General features: G+C 37.0%; 1 protein-coding gene and 1 non-coding gene across 2 annotated transcripts; one reads left to right on the forward strand and one right to left on the reverse strand.

Annotated features, from left to right (window-relative positions):
- Positions 1-2,352: 2,352 nt before the first annotated feature.
- On the reverse strand, positions 2,353-3,981 carry LOC107474120 (uncharacterized). The gene is made up of 3 exons (XM_016093711.3): positions 3,838-3,981; positions 3,419-3,515; positions 2,353-3,301 (listed from the first exon to the last, which is right to left on the reverse strand). The coding sequence occupies exons 1-3, from the start codon at positions 3,945-3,947 to the stop codon at positions 2,636-2,638; spliced, it is 873 nt and encodes a 290-aa protein (XP_015949197.1). The 5' UTR covers positions 3,948-3,981; the 3' UTR covers positions 2,353-2,635.
- A 16,502-nt stretch (positions 3,982-20,483) lies between these two features.
- LOC127745214 (small nucleolar RNA R71) lies at positions 20,484-20,591 on the forward strand. Its single transcript, XR_008006411.1, has one exon. It is a non-coding gene; the product is annotated as a small nucleolar RNA R71 (small nucleolar RNA).
- The last annotated feature ends 519 nt before the right edge of the window (positions 20,592-21,110 follow it).

A 21,110-nucleotide genomic window follows, 5' to 3' on the forward strand; every position in this document is an offset into this window, starting at 1 on the left:
GTTATGACGTGTTTTGGGCGTTCAACTCCGGATCATGACGTTTTTCTGGCGTTTAACTCCAGACAGCAGCATGTACTTGGCGTTCAACGCCAAGTTACGTCGTCTTTCTTCGCGCAAAGTATGAACTATTATATATTGCTGGAAAGCCCTGGATGTCTACTTTCCAACGCCGTTGAGAGTGCGCCAATTGGACTCCTGTAGCTCCAAAAAATCCATTCCGAGTGCAGGGAGGTCAGGATCCAACAGCATCAGCAGTCCTTTTTCAGCCTAAGTCAGATTTTTGCTCAATTCCCTCAATTTCAACCAGAAAATACCTGAAATCACAGAAAAATACACACACTCATAGTAAAGTCCAGAAATATAATTTTTGCCTAAAAACTAATAATATTCTACTAAAAACTAATTAAAACATACTAAAATCTACATGAAATTACCCCCAAAAGGCGTATAAAATATCCGCTCATCACTAACCACCAACAATGTTGCATCTTGTCATAGCCTAACTCCTTGTAATAATTCTTTATGAAGAAAACTTTCAAGGCATCCTCATCCAGATCACCTAAGAAAGTTAAGTTATCAAGGGTATACCTCAATATCCCTTCATCATCTTTCTCAAAGTTTTCTCTATGATAAAATATTATATCCAATAACACATTTATCTGCACCAACAAATCAAAACCATTAGATAACACACAATCATAAAAAAGCACTGCAACATCATCCAACAACTATATCATATAAAAAAACTTATAAATTAATCACAAATCTTCATTACCACCGTGCATTAACCCAATATTGAAAAAATCTGTTTTATTACCAAAAAACAAAGGATAACACACCAAACTCTTTGTCTTAGCAAAAATTCTTAAATAGAACCCTTTAAAATAATGCAGCCATAAAATTTTAGGACAACCCAACACATTAACAATGCAATGAGAAACCTTCATAAAAAAATCAAAAATTATTTCAACCAATACATACCTTCAACGATGCAGAAGATAGAGAAACCATTTTCCTCCAAATGAACACAAACCCTTCAGACGAAGTGTGAGGGTGGAGGAGACAAGGAACACAAAGTTAACGCGGTGTCATTGATGAGAGAAGGGGAAGACGAAGACTGAGAGTGGAGGAGACGAAGACTGAGAGTGGAGGTAGGACAACCCAACACATTAACAATGCAATGATAAACCTTCATAAAAAAAAATCGAAAATTATTTCAACCAATACATACCTTCAACGATGCAGAAGATAGAGAAACCATTTGCCTCCAAATGAACACAAATCCTTCAGACGAAGTGTGAGGGTGGAGGAGACAGGGAACACGAAGTTAACGCAGTGCCATTGATGAGAGAAGGGAAAGACGAAGACTGAGAGTGGAGGAGACGAAGTGTGAGAGTATTCAAATAAATATGATGAAGGCAAATCGTTTTCAAGAGCTCCAATGCAAAAAACGATGTCGTTTTCCTTTTCATTGGGCGCCAAAACAGTACTGCGTCGTTTCACTTGGCACCAGCATGGCATGGGAGGTGCCACATCATTACTCCGTTTGCTGACTGTGCGTCGGAAAAGGTAGAAGGACAACTATAGGTCCCGAAGCTGAATGTGAGGGATGCTTTTAGAGAATTTTGGAAGTTAGGATGATTACGAGTAACTCACCCAATTTCAAGGACCACTTTAGAGTTAATGAGTAATGACATGTAACATTACCGTGATGCATGTTTAGCTTGTTATTTTACTTAACCTTAGTGTTTTTTTTTTTTTGGATTTGAACCTTATTGTTTTTGGACTTGTGGTTCCAAATGGATTTTTTAGTATTTTTTTCCAGTCTTTCTTAAAAGAACTAAGTTTATAGCTTGCATGGTTGTACTTAACCTTATTAGGTTGCTTTTGAGCTTGCGGTTTGCCTAATGAATTTTTTAGTTTCTTCATTTTTCTTAGAAAAATAAGGTTTATTTGAATCAGATCCTTTTTTCCGTTTTTTAATCTTTTACATGCTTTTGACTATTTAGCAATTTGTTTAAGTCCTTAGATGATGCATTAGACTTAGATAATTCACTCTTAAAATTTTTCTATATCTTTAAGATGATCCTTACAAGATTCACATGATGATCGTTATTTTCCACTTCTTTGTTTGCCAATGATTTTATTTTCATTTTTTAAAAAATCGACTTCTTTTCCAAATTGTAAAATAATTTTCTTTGATAAAGAGAATTTTTTGCCAATTTCGGTAAATTTTTCAAACAACTCATCATAAGTTTCTTGTAATTCATCATTGGAGTTACAAATCATTATCAATGGCCATTAGACGAAGGTGGTCAACTTGTTATTCTGTGGACGGGGATGCATCTTCATTTTCCCACTAAATGTAGGTGCACTGCTTCTTGAATTTCTTTTTATTTTTCTCCTTTCGAAAGCTTAGAACTTGAACAATTAGACTTGATATGTCAAAGTTTACCACACTCATAACAACATTTTAGTCCTTTGCCTTGACACATCCTTTGAAATTCAGTTTTTTTCTTTGAGCTAGTTTGTTAAATATCTTTAACAATAAAGCAAATTCTTGTTCTTCGTCGTCATCGTCTTCTTTGATTGATGATGCATTTAGCGCCAAACTCTTTTTCCTTTTATCTTCTCCTTATGACTTCTTAAGGAAAGTAATCTCATGTGTAATTAGATTACCTCTCAATTGGTCATAGGTGAGACCATCATAATTTATCCCTTCTTTTATGGCAATCACCTTGGAGTTCCATTGCGGCGTTAGGCTCCTCAGAATTTTTCTCACAACTTCTCTTTCTGGTATCTTTCTTCCTAGCAAGTTGAGGCTCGCAATAATGTTTGAAAATCTCCCAAACATGTCTTCGATCTTTTCATCTTCCTTCATTCGGAAGAGTTCATATTCATGAACAAGGTGGGAAATCTTTGATTGTTTTACATGACCTATTCCTTCATGTGTTATACTCAACTTATCCCATATCTCCTTTGCCGTTTCACACGTACAAATCATCATGTAGTCATTTTGTGTGATGGCGCAATGAAGATAGTTGATTGCCTTGAAATTGAATGAGACCTTTTTATAGTGGTCATCGGTCCATTCACTTTTTGGTTTAAGTTCTTCGGTTGACGTTTCAACTTCTCCCACTTCCTTTGATGTTGTCTTTATCGGAACATGGTTTCCATTTTCGATGACATCCCAAATTCTTAAATCTTGCGACTTGATCCAAATTGCCATTCTATTCTTCCAATAGAGGTAGTTGGTGCCATTTAGGAGAGGAGGACGATGATAACATTGTCCTTCAAAAACCTTACCAAATAAAAAGGAAGCATGTTAACTGAAAAAATGATCACACTATACAAATGAGAAATTCATATTAAAGTAAGATAGTTCATTAAAAATAGAATCAAAGCAAGTTTTACATACCTCGTCAAAGGTGAATACTCTATCTACTTCCCGTTTGGTTTCATTACTTGTCACCACTTTAGAAACATTCAATTTCTGTTCATCATCGCTTAATGACCTGTTATTGAAATAAATAAAACAACAGTCTAAGAGCATGTCGGGTAAACCTTTTTGGAGGAATGCAACATTTTTTTCCTCAATGTTAACATCTATTAACCCTAAAAAGTGCTATTCCAAACCAAAGCAAACCAAACATTGAGAGAGATCCATGGCCACTTAATAATCAATAAAAGACATACAAATTTGCAATTCAAAATTCAAGATTCTTATTATACACCACAGATAAAACACAGTACAGGAAGCTTGGATCATAAAGCTAACGCTAGTTGCCAGGTCTAAAAGGTAAAATTCATGAAGAAGAAGAAGATGATGATGATGACCTGTGGTGAAGCAAAGCTTGGACGTTAGTCTCGCTATCTTTGTCGTGACAGCTATTCTTATTAGAGTTCCGATCTGATCCAACTTTCTTGCCGTACTGATCTGGCATCATTTTCTTTTAACGTTGCAAATCAAACGCAAAACAGAAATTAGAATAAACGAAAACACTTATTGGCGTGTGAATTTCCTTACTGAAGAAGTAAGGTTAAAAACTTCAAATGCAAAGAGTGAAAAAGGATATATTTTTTTTCGGTGATTTCTTCTTTCTTCCACTTCTTAGGTGAAGCGGCAACGGCTATTTGAGAGTATATAGAAAGGAGTAGCACTTTAAGTCTTTAACATAGATTGGGATAGTCGTTGAGAGATTTCCAAACCCTAGGGCCTCTTCAAACCCAATATTCGTCCAAGTGAAAACTCAGATTGAATTCTCTGTAAAATTAATAGCTCATTTTTAGTCAAATTTACCAAATAATTTAACTTAAGAAAAAAGAAAAAGACACGCTCCGAAGGGATTTTTTTAACAAATAAATTAAATATTTTATTTACAGATGTAAATAATATGTAACCTATTTATAATTTTAATTTTAATTTTTTTTATTTATTTCATTTACAGTGTAAATAAAATAATTGTATAAGATAATTTGTATTGCATGTATCATGTTTATAAACTAAATATATAGAGTTTAAAAATAAATACACATATCTCATTTTCAGTATAAACGAAATACATGTATTATTTTGATAAAAATTACAATTAAAATAATCTAATTTGTAGTGTACAGTTATTAATATTTTAACTGCGTCTTTTAATACAATTTAATTTTATATACAGTCATACTATACATTCATGTAATTTTCTATCCAAGTCCATCCCATCTGGTCCAACACCAAAAAAATCCAATTCCATTAAATGATCATGTATACGCGCGCCTAAACTCCCCCAAAACATTTAACATCCATTCGCGTTTTCATTATGAAACAATCTTCCTTCTTCAACCTCAAAACTGCCAATGGAAAAATTTAAATCTCTCTCAAAATCTCTCAAACCTCCATCGTGTTCTCTGCAGAAATTGCTCCTACTCCAGAATCGCGTCAAGCTTTCGAAAGGAAGAAGAAAAAACAAACAAAAACAAGAACAGAGACTCCGCAAAGTATGAGAAAAGTTGTCGTTATTATGTTCATTTAATTTCTCTCAAAACTCGCATTTCTCCTAGTTTGATTTAAGGTTTAGTGGATTGAGTTGCTTCATTTAGTAGAGGCTTATTCTAAATTTTATTGCGTAACTAGGGCATACAAATAGAAAATGTGTTATTATTTTCGTTCTGTGATATATTGATCAGTTCATTGGTGTTGGTCATTTTGATTCACTTGATTGTTAGTGTGTTCAATTGAGTCATTGTGCATGCAGAAATATTTTTCTTAATGATTAAATGTTTATCGTGTTTTATTCAGCACATAAATGTTGTTCGGTTCAATGGAGTTGTTCATTTTGATTCACTTGATTGTTAGTATGTTCATTTGAGTCCTTGTGCATTCAGAAATGTTTTTCTTGATAATTGAATGTTTATCACGTTTTATTCAGTACGTGAATGTTGTTCAATTCAGTAGAGTTGCTCATTTTGATTCACTTTATTGTTAGTGTGTTCAGTTGAGTCCTTGTGCATGCAGAAATATTTTTCTTAATGATTGAATATTTGTCACATTTTATTCGGCACATGAATGTTATTCAGTTTAGTGGAGTTGCTCATTTTGATTCACTTGATTGTTAGTGTGTTCAATTGAGTCCTTGTATATGCAGAAATATTTTTCTTGATGAATGAATGTTTATCACATTTTATTCAGCACATGAATGTTGTTCGGTTCAGTGGAGTTGCTCATTTTGATTCACTTGATTAAAATGTGCATTGTAACACCTTAACTACCAAAGCTCACACTTCCGGCTGCGCGACTGTGATAGCTCGGACATTACGACGACACTTATACTATTTAATAATAAAATATGAGCCTGTTTAAAACTTTAAACCACAAAATTGCTCCCAAAAATACTTTCATTTGATAACGTACATCAATAAACCATAACTAAAACAACACAGAGCATCTCAACAACAACTAGATAAACTCTTCGTGACTTCTGCGCCCATATCCTGAAAGGGAAAAAATGTAGGGGGGTGAGAACATCATCCTCGAAAGGGTTCTCAGTAGAGGGTTTTTGGGAAATACTGTAATAGGATACGTGAAGATAAACCGTACCAGTGATTAATAACCGTCTTATGCCTCTTTTCAAAAACAACGGTTTACAATAAAAGAGAAATCCAAAATCCTTTTCCGAAAGAGGAACCATTCAATTCTCAAAAACGCAAAAGTCTTTCAAAACGGTTTATCTATGCTGAACCAAAATAGCCTTTCATATTTTATTCCAAACCAGAAACACAAAATCGAAATCAACCATCAGTTCATCTCATTCCATCCACAGCACTAGGCCCAAATAATCCAACCATTAACCAATCACCACAGTCCAACAGAGTCTCAGTAGCAATCACAAATAAGAAGATGCAAGCACAAATAAACAGTTATTGCAAGTAGAACAATTAACAGTTAATCACACGGGCAAACCAAGTACAGTATGCACACCCAAACAATGTCACATAGATGCATATGATGCATTCTTGTCCCTAGTGGCTGATGATATCATCTGTCAGTTATAGAGCCAACCCGACAAGTCCTGGTAGCTAACCATTGGACTATCCCTCTGTCGCGCATCCCTAACTCGAGTTATACTCATGATAAACTTGATCATAATCATGATCCATATCCATCACCTTCACTGGTGAATATTTACGGAGGCGAGCTCATCCGGGACTTTCACAGTGTCAGGCCACACTTACGACATAGGGTCAGCAGAGTCTCGGGCCTTCACTTGGAGCACGTGGTGGCTAGCCACTGCTTTCTCCCAGGGATCTCGTGCCTCTAATAGTGGAAGTGCAAATCACAATTATAAATAATTCAACATATACATGCATTCATTCTCATCCAGGGATCAACATCCATCTCAGCCATCCGGCTCACGGTTCAGTCCAGAACCAGCCAATATTCATATTATACGCAGTCATTCCGGCTCACGGTTCAATCTAGAACCAGCCAATATTCATAATCATACACAGTCTTAACGACCCATAACAAAACAGCACTTCCACCATCCAACATCATCAAATTCATAAAATCGACATTTAAGCCATAAATCACTTTTTCTCAAATTGTTTCACTTTGAATTCAAGTTTCAACTCTTTTCAGCCTTAGCTTTAGAAATCTCGTTTCTCAAATCATCTCAGGCTCATAAGCCAAATTTACTCAAAGTGAGTTCCCTTTTTAAAACAAAGCCGCTCTCGGCATCCTCTTTCCAAAACTTCCAAAACCTTGGAAAAATTAAAGATTCATTTTGGGAACATTCAAAATCATCCACCCCACAATTGGGAATTTTATAACAAAGTTTCTCGACAGAGTCCCAAGTCTTTAGGGGAGAATAACATAACTCATTTCGCCAAGTTCATTCAAATTCATTAAAAACCTTGGCTTCCTGATTTGAGTAATAAAATAGGATCTAGCCAAACCGAGTCATATAATCATTCACTTCTTTCAAATCCATTTCCTTTACTCAGGCAAAACCAACTTCAACCCCCATGATGAATTCTAGAACGTTTCAACTGTTCAAAATTGTTTTAGTCTTGCAAGAATTCAGAATTCAAAGAGTACTTAAAATCTTTCTCAAAACATTTCAAAATGAAACTTGTCAATAGACATTCAGGTTCTTTCAAAATCATTGAAACTCCTCTAATTGGAACCCTCAAGTCAAATTTAAAGGCATTGCCCTTGTCACATTTAAAACAGCTTTAAAACATAAGTTTCTTCTAAATAACTTTCTTCTGAACGAGATACAATGCCTTTCTTAAGAAGCAAGACTAAATCATAATTTTCTCTTTAATGATTCATTTTAAAAGCATGATCATCCTTTTCTTGATAATTCAAATAAAAGAGCAGAAGTCTTTAACTCATCAATTTTCCAAACAACATTTCAATAAAGACTTAGATTTTATAGAAATTTCAGCAGCATCTCTCCTAAAACTTGGACTTTGCCACCCGGTTCGGGTCCCATCAAAACCTTTCCACAATCCTTTTCAACAGCCCAAAATCTAAAATCAGTTCAAGGCAAGCCAAAATCCAACAATCATCTCAATTCCATATTTCAAGAAAACCGTTTCAAAATCAAATCATTATCAGCCGAATAAACTCATTTCTAAAACTTTAAAGAAACCGTTCAGCAACAATCATTTATCAAACCGGATCATTTAAAGCAAACCAGGCTAAATTCCATAATCATTCGATACAATCAAATTATACATAAGCCTGATACAATCACCAAATACACATTTTCTCACAACAGTATCCATATGTAATAATTCCAATACATAAAGTATAGTTTTTGGAAAGCACCCCTACCTCAAAACGCAATTTCATAACCCAAATGCCTCATCAAGTCCTTTCCGCCTCAAACCGAACTGACGGCAACCAAAACCTCAGCTCCAAGCTACTTTCGCAATAGTCTCAACAACTCTAATCGCAACATACAACAACCAAACTCAATCTTATAGCAATTAACTCCACAAACCTTAGCGTGAGATAACAGAATAATAACAAAAGGGCTTACAAATTGAAACGCTTTCCGAACCGAAGAAGGAGCAGCTGAACCGAAACAGCGGCGGTCTCTGAACCGGTTCGGCGGCAGCCCGGTAGCCACCTCAAGTAGCAGTGGCGACCGGACTCCCACAATGGTGCCTGGAACCCACATACAGAGATGTTAAAGCTTCTAGAATCTTGAACAAATGAAGACCAAATTCAAAACCCTTACCAGCAGAATTTTTCGGCGACGGCAGCGGGGTTTTCTGGCGGCCAGGCATGGCGGCGCGACTCAACACAGAACCAGGCAGAGCGGCGGCAGCCTCCAGCAACTCCGATGAGCTTCCTCAACGACGGTGATGGCCGGAGCTTTGGCGGTGCTAACCGAGGCTTTTCGGCGGCAGGAACGGCGGCGATAGCTCTTTCTCAGCGGACCAAAACAGCAGACATGGAGGGGGTTTCATCTCGCTTCTTCTTCGCTTCTGGCAAGGACAAAAATTACCCAGCTCCGGCGATGGCGAGCTCGCAGTAGCAGTGGTGGTATCCAGGTGCGACGGCGGCACGCAAGACAGCGCCCCTCTCTCTTCACCACAAGCTCCCTCCCTTTCTCTCGCGATGGTGGTCCTCCGGTGCGACACTAGTCACAACAGGGACGGCGGCGGTGAGGCTCCAACAACGCCGGCGCGGCTCACTCACTCTTCCCCGTCGCGTTCATCTCTTCTCCTCGGGTTTCTCCGACAACAGCGGTGCGAACATTGGCGACCACCGTGGCTGGGAGTAGCTCCTTCGACGGTGAGGAACAATGACCTATCGGCGATGACAATCGGCGGCTCTTTCCCCCCTCCATGGCCTTCTTCTCCATCTTTCTCTCTGTTTCGTGCAGTGTCGGCAGAAGCTCGACGGGACTGCGGCGGCGCGAGATTGGCAGCGACAATGCGTGGGTGACGGCCACTTCAGCGGCGGCAGTGAGACGCCGATGATGACGGCTAGAAGATGGTGTGGGTGAAGTTCCCTCTCTCCGACGCCACTTCTTCTGGCTCGATCCCCCTCTCTCACCATTTCTCCATGGTTGCTGCGCATGATTTGGGAAAGGGAAAGTATGTGCATTGCTGCTGCTGGGCTCAGAGGGGAAACATGTTTTGATTAGGGTTTTCAAGGTTAGGGTTTCATTTTCAAAAATTAGGGTTAAGGGTACTTTGGTAATTTCACTCAAAAATAGGGATAATATAGTAATTGAAACCCAAATTAAATCCAACACTAATTGTATATAGAAAATACTATTTGCTCCTTATTTTTATAAATTATTTTCAATAAAATGTCAAATCAAATAATTAGAAATAATATAATTAAATCCTTTATTTTCTCAAAATAGTAGTATCAATATTCTAAAATATTAATTAATTAGTCCAAAATCATATAATAATCCTTATTATTTCACAACCACCAACTTTGTGATTTAAATATAGAAAATAATCCAACAATTATAAAATTGGATAATAATCATAACTTATCTTAAATTCAATAAATCAAAACTTGCCTTAATTATCTTTAATAAAAATAATTTCTGAAATTAAGGCTATAAATAACTATATGATTTGAGACTTGATCATAAAAAGACTTTTCAAAGGTTCTGGGTCTTACATGCATGCTTGTGCTTGTCAGTGTATTGGGTAAATTATTAACCAAATTCTTTTGTCCTTACTTCAAAAATGAAGAAGACAATGGTGACAAAGAAGGAGAAGCCGCGCTATAACGTAAGCATATGTACAAAATGAGAGACCAAGTGATTCGGACATCTGAAGCAATAAGACTCCCGAAGCTATCTGCTACCCTCTCCAGCCTTTATTGTAAATCTACATTTGGAGATTTAGATAGTAAATAGGATATACTTTGTTTGACTGGTTGTAACTAACACTATTTTGTTTAACTTTTTTAAAAAGCAAACACTGCTTCTTTCAATGTATATATGTGAATATTAATGTAAATGTTATTGAAAATATAATGTTAATGTATATATCTGATTTAAGATGGATTTGTCCTTGTCTTGTCAGTCTGAGATGTTAATGTCTATATCTGTTGGAATTGTCTGACTGCTATTTTGTTTCAGGTTCACAGTGAATGAAAATCAAGGTATTTATCAAACATTAATAGCCCTAAAAATCCAAATGAACTAAAATTAATACACTGGATAAACCAAAAAAGTGCATATATCACTATTAAAAAAATGTTTCTATCAGTATTCAGTTTTAAAACAGCTTTCTGCATAATGAACTGAATACGTTATTAAGGTGAATCAACTGTATAGTGCTAAATGAACGGAACATTATTCATTATATAAAATCAAATTCAAAATAGTTTTCTGTATAATGAATCGAAGACGTTATTAAGTTGAATCAATTGTATAGTGCTAAATGAATGGAACATTATCCATTATGTAAAATCAAATTCAAAATATCTGTGTCTATAATTTAGAGATTATCAATTCAATTAAATTCAATTCAGAACACCTGCGTACATTCAATTCAATTTAGCAATTGCATTCCATTCAATTCAATTCAAAAAATAATCTAAAAGAGTGCTTGGATGAACTTTGAGAGAAATAAATTTATGAATCTAATACAAAAGACTGGGCCTTTAATATTTCATCTGGAGATGTTAAAGAATTTTACTTATTGGGAAGCTTGGAAAAGAATAGCAACACAACAAAATTCAATGAGAATAACGTGGCGCAACTTATAGAAACTAATTACTTTGACGCACTTGCTCCTTGTGTGCATATAACAGAGATTAATGGCAGTAAACTAGTGGATCACTTGGAATGCACTTGGGAGAAAACAAAATATATTTGCAATAAACAGCTTTCTGCATAATGAATTACTGAACACGTCATTATGGTGAAATAATTACATAGTACTAAATGAATGAAACATTATCTATTATATAAAATCAAATTCAAACAGCTTTCTACAAAATAAACCGAATATGTTATTATGGTGAAACAATTGTATAGTACTAAATAAACGAAACATTATCCATTATATAAATTCGAAACACCTGTGTCTACAATTGAGAGATTATCAATTCAATTCAATTCAGAACATATGTGTACATTCAATTCAATTCAATTAAACAATTGCATTTCATTCAGTTCGATTAAAAAAAATCCAAACCATGTCTTCTTGATTCATTTCAGAAGAATAATCCAAAATGCTCTCATTCAACTGATTTAAAGTTGAATCATTCATTATTTTGATAGAATATTAAAATCTGAAAATGAAGAAGATAAATCCACAAAATTGAAGAAGAAATTAAAGAAGAATAGGAAGAAGAAGGATGAGCAGCAGAGAAGAACAACGAGCAAAAGTAAAGAAAAAAGAACAAGAACAACGAGCAGCAGAGATTGCAGATCCAAAAATTACAATGCAAATTATTAACGTTGAAGAAGAGAAGAAGAAGAAGAATGTTTACGTTGAAGAAGAGGTTTATCTGTTACGTTGATAGGAGAGAGAGAGAGAGAGAGGGGCGCGCGTATATTTCATGTAATTTAGGAAAAGGGGGAGGTGCGTTAACGAAAAACTACTTGGATGACTTGGATAAGTATTTTATATGGATGTGGAGTGTAAAACCCTTAATTTTTGAAAATTAAATAATAAGTGATTTACAATTTATTATATATTGAGAATTTTATTTAAAAAAAAGTATTTTTAAAAAGTAATTAAATTAAATTTTTTAATATTTTAAATTAAAAATCCATTAAGATTTTCTAAATAATTTTTATTATAATAAGATAACTAAAAAAAGGGTAAAAGAACTATTATTATTATTATTTGATCTTAATCATTCATCAATATGAGCCGGAATGGTTGTGTATGATAATGAATTATGGCTGATTGCGGAATATGTTATAAGCCAGATGGCTAACTATAAATTATGAATTTAAGTCGAATGGCTGAGATAAATGTTGACTTATGGCTGAGAATACATGCATATATGCTGGGTTATTGAGAATGTGATTGTTGCACTTCCAATTATCAGAGATACGAGTTTCCCTGGGTAGTAGAAGTGGCTAGCCACCACGTGCTTCAAGTTGAGACTTGATACTCTGTTGACCCTATGTCGTAAGTGTGGTCGGACACTGTGAAAGTTCCGGATGAGCTCGCCCCCAACCAATGAGGGTGTTGGATATGGATTATGAGTATGATCATGATGATGATCGAGGATAACTCGAGTTGGGGATGCACGACAGAGGGACAGTCCAATGGTTAGCTACCAGGACTTGTCGGGTTGGCTATATAACTGACAGATGATATCATCAGCCACTAGGACAGGCATGCATCATATGCATCTATGTGACATTGTTTGGGTGTGCATATTGTACTTGGTTTACCTTTGTAATTACTTGTGATTAACTGCTAATTGTTCTACTTGCTGTAACTGTTTGTTTGTACTTGAACTTTCCTATTTGTGTTTGCGACTGAGACTCTGTTGGACTGTGGTGATTGGTTGTTTTTTGGATTGTTTGGACCTAGAGCCGTGGTTGATCATGAGGTGGGTCGAAGGCCATGTTTGGTTGATATTTCTGATTTGAAAAAGTATGAAAGATTAATTTGGTTCAGCATAGATAAACCTTTTGAAAGGCTTTTGAATTTTATTTTAAACGAACAGTTTCCTCTTTCAAAAAATATTTCATATTGTTCCTTTATAGTAAACCTTTGCTTTTGAAAAGATGCATAAGGCAGTTATTAATCACTGAAATGATTTTATCTCGCGTATCCTATTATAGTAATTCTCAAAAACCCTCTACTGAGAACCCTTTTAAGGATGATGTTCTCACCCCCCTACAATTTTCCCCCTTTCATGATAAGGACGCAGAAGTCACGAAGAATTTATCTAGTTGTTATCGTGATGTTTTGTATTGCTTTAGTTATTGTTTATTGTTCCCTCGCCTTTAACTTTATATATTCTGTAAGAGGGATAGAAATTGTATCGGTTAATGCTTGTAAGACTATGTAATATATATACATATGTATGTACTCTTTGTGAGTTTTTGTTAGTTGTATTGTATGTATGGATGTACGTTACATAGCAGAAGTATTTTTAGAGCGGTATTGTGGTTTAAAGTTTTAAACAGGCTCATATTTTAGTATTGAATAGTATAAGAGTCGTCGTAATGTCCGAGTTATCAGAGTCGCGCAACCGGAAGCATAAGCTTTGATAGTTAGGGTGTTACAGGGTTCCCACCTGATTCTCTCTTCCTCAGCGTGTTTCATAGTATAGAGGAAGAAGACTTGTCTTGGTGTTTTATATGTTAGGCCATGGTCCTAGTCCAACCGGTTTGGCCCATTGGCTTGTTTTTGGGCCAAAAACCTTTAAAATTAGTGTCAAAATTCGTATTTTTAATATTTTTACCTTTCTGGATTAATAAAATTTAATTCTCTAATTTTTTTATTAATAATTAATTTATTGACTAATTATTCATTTATTATGTGGGGTTAACATCTATTACATTGATAGGCAAAATTGTGATTTACTCTTTTCATAACTCGAACAATTTTTAGTAATGGCTCCAAAAACTTGGTGCACACTACTATGGTCTACTCACATTCTTCACAACTTCGCACAACTAACCAGCAAGTGCACTGGGTCATCCAAGTAATAAACCTTACGTGAGTAAGGGTCGATCCCATGGAGATTATTGGTATGAAGCAAGCTATGGTCATCTTGTAAATATCAGTTAGGCAGATTATAAAAGTTATAATGGTTTTCGAAAATAATAATAAATAAAACATAAAATAAAGATAGAGTTACTTATGTAAATCATTGGTGGGAATTTCAGATAAGTGTATGGAGATGCTTTGTCCCTGTTGAATCTTTGTTTTTAGACTGCCTTCCTTCAATTCTTCATACTCCTTTCCATGGCAAGCTATATGTAGGGAATCACCGTTGTCAATGGCTACATCCCATCCTCTCAGTGAAAATGGTCCAAATGCTATGTCACAGCACGGCTAATCATCTGTCGGTTCTCGATCATGTCGGAATATAATCCATTGATTCTTTTGCGTCTGTCACTACGCCCAACAATCGCGAGTTTGAAGCTCGTCACAGTCATTCAATCCTTGAATCCTACTCGGAATACCACAGACAAGGTTTAGACTTTCTGAATTCTCATGAGTGGCCACCAAAGGGTTCTAGCTTATACCACGAAGATTCTGATCAAGGAATCCAAGAGATATGCGCTCGGTCTAAGGTAGAATGGAAGTGGTTGTCAAGCACGCGTTCATAAGGACAGATGATGATGAGTGTCACGGATCATCACATCCATTAGGTTGAAGGGCAACGAATATCTTACAATAAAAATAAGCATGAATTGAATAGAAAATAGTAGTACTTTGCATTAAAACTCGAGGTACAGCAGAGCTCTACACCCTTAATCTATGGTGTGTAAAAACTCCACCGTTGAAAATACATAAGTGATGGTCCAGGCATGGCCATGAGGCCAGCACCCAAAATGTGATATGAATTCGAATAATAGGGAAAAAGACTAGACCTGGTCAAAAGACACTAGTACAATATTAAAAAGTTCTATTTATACTAAAATTAGCTACTAGGGTTACAAAGATAAGTGATTGATGCAGAAATCCACTTCCGGACCCACTTGGTGTGTGCTTGGGCTGAGCTTGAGCTTTATACGTGTAGAGGCTTCTTTTGGAGTTAAATGCCAAGTTGTAACGTGTTTTTGGCGTTTAACTTTGGTTTGTGACGTGTTTCTGGCGTTTTACTCCAGAATACAGCATGGAACTGGCGTTAAACGCCAGTTTGCGTCATCTAAACTTGAATAAAGTATGGACTATTATATATTACTGGAAAGCTCTGAATGTCTACTTTTCAACGCCGTTGAGAGCGCGCAATTTGAAGTTCTGGGGCTCCATAAAATCCATTTTGAGTGCAGGGAGGTCAGAATCCAACAACATCAGCAGTCCTTTGTCAACCTGAATCAGATTTTTGCTCAAGTCCCTCAATTTCTGATAGAAAATATCTGAAATCACATAAAAACACAAAACCTCATAGTAAAATCCAGAAATGTGAATTTTGTATAAATAATAATAAAACATCCCTAAAAGTAGCTAGATCCTACTAAAAACTACCTAAAATCAATGCTAAAAAGCGTATAAATTATCCGCTCATCACAACACCAAACTTAAATTGTTGCTTGTCCCCAAGCAACAGAAAATCAAATAGGATAAAAAGAAGAGAATATACTATAAATCTCAAACTATCAATGAATATTAGTTCTAATTAGATGAGTGGGACTTGTAGCTTTTTGCTTCTGAACAGTTTTGGCATCTCACTTCTTCCTTTGAAGTTCATAATGATTGGCATCTATAGAAACTCAGAGTTTCAGATAGTGTTATTGATTCTCCTAGTTAAGTATGTTGATTCTTGAACACAGCTACTTTTATGAGTCTTGGACGTGGCCCTAAGCACTTTGTTTTCCAGTATTACCACCAGATACATAAATGCCACAGACACATGACTGGGTGAACCTTTTCAGATTGTGACTCAGCTTTGCTAAAGTCCCCAGTTAGAGGTGTCCAGAGCTCTTAAGCACACTCTTTTTGCTTTGGATCATGACTTTAACCACTCAGTCTCAAGCTTTTCACTTGGACCTGCATACTGCTTTTTCTTGCTTCAAGAATCAATTTCATGATTTTTCAGATTATCAATAACATTTCTCTTTTTCATCATTCTTTTAAGAGCCAACAATTTTTACATTCATAAACAACAAGATAAAAAATATGCACTGTTCAAGCATTCATTCAGAAAACAAAAAGTATTGTCACCACATCAATATAATTAAACTAAATTCAAGGATGAATTCGAAAATCATGTACTTCTTGTTCTTTTGTATTAAAAACATTTTTCATTTAAGAAAGGTGAAGGATTCATGGAATTATTCATAGCCTTAAGACATAGTTACTAAATATTAATGATCATGTAGTAAAGACACAAACATAAGAAAACATGAAGCTCAAAAATCGAAAAACAGATATATAAGAACAAGGAAGTTAAGGAATGAGTCCACCTTAGTGATGGTGGCGTCTTCTTCTTGAAGGACCAATGATGTCTTTGAGCTCCTCTATGTCTCTTCCTTGCCTTTGTTGCTCCTCCCTCATAGCTCTTTGATCTTCTCTAATCTCATGGAGAATGATGGAGTGCTCTTGTTGCTCCACCCTTAATTGGTCCATGTTATAACTCAAGTCTTCTAGAGAAGTGTTGAGTTGTTCCCAATAGTTGTTTGGAGGAAAATGCATCCCTTGAGGCATTTCAGGGATTTCTTGATGATGAGCTTCCTCATGCGTCTTTTGGGATCCATGAGTAGGCTCTCTTGTTTGCTCGATCCTCTTCTTAGTGATGGGCTTGTCCTCTTTAATGAGGATGTCTCCTTCTATGACAACTCTAGCTGAGTAGCATAGATGGCAAATGAGATGAGGAAAAGTTAGCCTTACCAAGGTAGAGGGCTTTTCGGCTACTTTGTAGAATTCAAGAGAGATAACTTTATGAACTTCTACTTCCTCTCCAATCATGATGCTATAGATCATGATGGCCCAATCCATAGTAACTTTGGATCGGTTGCTAGTAGGGATGATGGAGCGTTGGATGAACTCCAACCATCCTCTAGCCACAGGCTTAAGGTTCAGTCTTCTCAATTGAACCAGCTTGTCTTTTGAGTCTCTTTTCCATTGAGCTCCTTCCACACATATGTCCATGAGGACTTGGTCCAACCTTTGATCAAAGTTGACCCTTCTAGTGTAGGGGCGTGAGTTTTCTTGCATTATAGGCAAGTTGAATGCCAACCTTATATTCTTCGGACTGAAATCTAAGAATTTCCCCCGGACCATTGTAAGATAATTCTTTGGATTCGGGTTCATACTTTGATCATGGTTCCTAGTGATCCATGCATTGGCATAGAACTCTTGAACCATTAAGATTCTGACTTGTTGAATGGGGTTGGTCAGAACTTCCCAACCTCTTCTTTGGATCTCATGTCGGATCTCCGGATACTCATTTTTTTTAGCATGAAAGGGACCTCGGGGATCACCTTCTTCTTGGCCACAACTTCATAGAAGTGGTCTTGATGGACCTTTGAGATGAATCTCTCCATCTCCCATGACTCGGAGGTGGAAGCTTTTGTCTTCCCTTTCCTCTTCCTAGAGGTTTTTCCGGCCTTAGGTGCCATAAGTGGTTATGAAAAAACAAAAAAATATATGCTTTTACCACACCAAACTTAGAATATTGCTCACCCTCGAGCAAAAGGAGAAAGAATAGAAGAAGAAGAAAATATGGATGAGAGAAGGAGAGATGTGTTTTTGGCCAAGGGGAAGAAGAGAGGGTTATGTTGTGTGAGAATGAAGAATGATGGAGGGGTTTATATAGTGGAGGGAGAGGGTATTGGTTCGGCCATTTAGGGTGGATTTGGGTGGGAAAGAGATTTTGAATTTTGAAAGTAGGTGGGGTTTATGGGGAAGAGAGGATGGATATGAGTGGTGAAGAGGTGATGGGGAGAGAAATTGCAGTGATTGGTGAAGGGTTTTTTTATGGGAAGAGTGTTATTGGGTTGTGTGAAAGAGAGAGAAGGTGAGTTGAGATAGGTGGTGATCCTGTGGGGTCCACAGATCCTGAGGTGATCCTGTGGGATCCACAGATCCTTAGGTGTCAAGGATTTATCATCCCTGCACCAATTAGGCATATAAAACGCCCTCTGCACGCAATCCTGGCATTTAACGCCAGATTGATGCTTGTTTCTGGTGTTAAACGCCAGTTCTATGTTTGTTTTGGGCGTTCAACGCTGGTCTGCAGCATGTTTCTGGCGTTGAACGCCAGTTCTATGCTTGTTTCTGGCGTTTAACGCCAGCTCTCCTCAGGGTGTAATCCTGGCATTTAAACGCCAGGATGCTGCTTGTTTTTTGCGTTCAACGCCAGATTTATGCTCTGTTCTGGCATTGAACGCCAGCCAGATGCTCCTTACTGGCGTTTAAATGCCAGTAAGCTCTTCCTCCAGGGTGTGCTATTTCCTTTGCTTTTTCTTATTCTATTTTTAATTTTAGTATTTGTTTTGTGATTTACCTTTTTCATAACTTGAACACTTCGTAGCAATGGCTCCACATGATCATGAACCTAATAAAACATAAAAGAACAATTAAAATATAGATAAATAAAAATTGGGTTGCCTCCCAATAAGTGCTTCTTTAATGTCAATAGCTTGACATTAGGCTCCTATGGAGCTTCACAGGTGTTCAAAGCATTGTTGGGACCTCCCAACACCAAACTTAGAGTTTGAATGTGGGGGTTCAACACCAAACTTAGAGTTTGGTTGTGGCCTCCCAACACCAAACTTAGAGTTTGATTGTGGGGGCTTTGTTTGACTCTGTATTGAGAGAAGTTTTTCATGCTTCCTCTCCATGGTTGCAGAGGAAGATCCTTGAGCTTTAAACACAAGGTAGTCCCCATTCAATTGAAGGACTAGCTCTCCTTTGTCAACATCAATCACAGCTCTTGCTGTAACTAAGAAGGGTCTTCCAAGGATGATGCATTCATCCTCCTCCTTCCTAGTGTCTAAGATTATGAAATCAGCAGGGATATAAAGGCCCTTAACCTTCACTAACCCGTCCTCTACCATTCCATAAGCTTGTTTAATTGACTTGTCTGCCATCTCTAATGAGAATGTGGCAGCCTGTACCTCAAAGATCTCCCGCTTCTCCATGACAGAGAGTGGCATTAGATTTATACCCGACCCCAGGTCACACAGGGCCTTCTCAAAGGTCATGGTGCCTATGGTACAGGGTATTAAGAATTTACTAGGGTCTTGTTTCTTTTGAGTTAAAGTTTGCTGAACCCATGTATCTAGTTCACTAATGAGCAAAGGAGATTCATTTTTCCCAGTCTCATTACCAAACAACTTGGCATTCTGCTTTATGATGGCTCCTAGATATTGAGCAACTTGCTTTCCAGTTACTTCTTCATCCTCTTCAGAGGAAGAATAGTTTTCAGAGCTCATGAATGGCAGAAGGAGGTTTAATAGAATCTCTATGGTCTCTATATGAGCCTCAGATTCCTTTAGGTCCTCAATAGGGAACTCCTTCTTGTCTGGAAGACGTCCCATGTGGTCTTCTTCATTGGGATTCACGTCCTTCCCTTCCTCCTTGGATTCGGCCATATTGACAATATCAATGGCCTTGCACTCTCTTTTTTTATTCTCTTCTGTATTGCTTGGGAGAGTACTAGGAGGAGTTTCAGTGACTTTCTTACTCAGCTGACCCACTTGTGCCTCCAAGTTTCTAATGGAGGACCTTGTTTCATTCATGAAACTTAAAGTGGCCTTAGATAGATCAGAGACTATGTTTGCTAAGTTAGAGGAGCTCTGCTCAGAATTCTCTGTCTGTTGCTGAGAAGATGATGGAAAAGGCTTGCTATTGCTAAGCCTGTTTCTTCCACCATTATTAAAGCCTTGTTGGGGCTTTTGTTGATCCTTCCATGAGAAATTTGGATGATTTCTCCATGAGGGATTATAGGTGTTTCCATAGGGTTCACCCATGTAATTCACCTCTGCCATTGCAGGGTTCTCAAGATCATAAGCTTCTTCTTCAGAAGATGCCTCTTTAGTACTGTTGGATGCATTTTACAATCCATTCAGACTCTGAGAAATCATGTTGACTTGCTGAGTCAACATTTTGTTCTGAGCCAATATGGCATTCAGAGCATCAATTTCAAGAACTCCCTTCCTCTGAGGCGTCCCATTACTCACAAGATTCCTATCAGAAGTGTATATGAATTGGTTATTTGCAACCATGTCAATGAGTTCTTGAGCTTCTGCATGCGTTTTCTTTAGGTGGATAGATCCACCTGCAGAATGGTCCAGTAACATCTTAGAGAACTCAGATAGACCATAATAGAATATATCTAAAATGGTCCACTCTGAAAGCATGTCAGCAGGACACTTTTTGGTCAACTGTTTGTATCTTTCCCAAGTTTCATAGAGGGATTCACCATCTTTTTGTTTGAAGGTCTGAATATCCACTCTAAGCTTGCTCAGCTTTTGAGGAGGAAAGAACTTAGCCAAGAAGGCCGTGACCAGCTTATCCCAGGAGTCTAGGCTATCTTTAGGTTGTGAGTCCAACCATGTTCTAGCTCTGTCTCTTATAGCAAAAGGAAAAAGCATGAGCCTGTAGACTTCAGGATCTACTCCATTAGTCTTAACAGTATCACAAATTTGCAATAACTCAGTTAAAAACTGGTAGGGATCTTCTGATGGAAGTCCATGAAACTTGTAGTTCTGTTGCATTAGAGCAACTAATTGAGGCTTCAACTCAAAATTGTTTGCTCCAATGGCAGGGATTGAGATGCTTCTTCCATAAAAATTGGAAGTAGGTGTAGTATAATCACCAAGCATCCTCCTTGCATTATTGTTGTTGTCATTATTTTCGGCTGCCATCTCCTCTTCCTTTTCAAAAATTTCTGTAAGGTTGTCTATGGATTATTGTATTTTAGCTTCTCTTAGTTTCCTCTTCAGAGTCCTTTCAGGTTCAGGATCTGCTTCAACAAGAAT

This window comes from Arachis duranensis, chromosome 2 (genome assembly GCF_000817695.3).
Source record: "Arachis duranensis cultivar V14167 chromosome 2, aradu.V14167.gnm2.J7QH, whole genome shotgun sequence".
NCBI lineage: Eukaryota > Viridiplantae > Streptophyta > Magnoliopsida > Fabales > Fabaceae > Arachis > Arachis duranensis.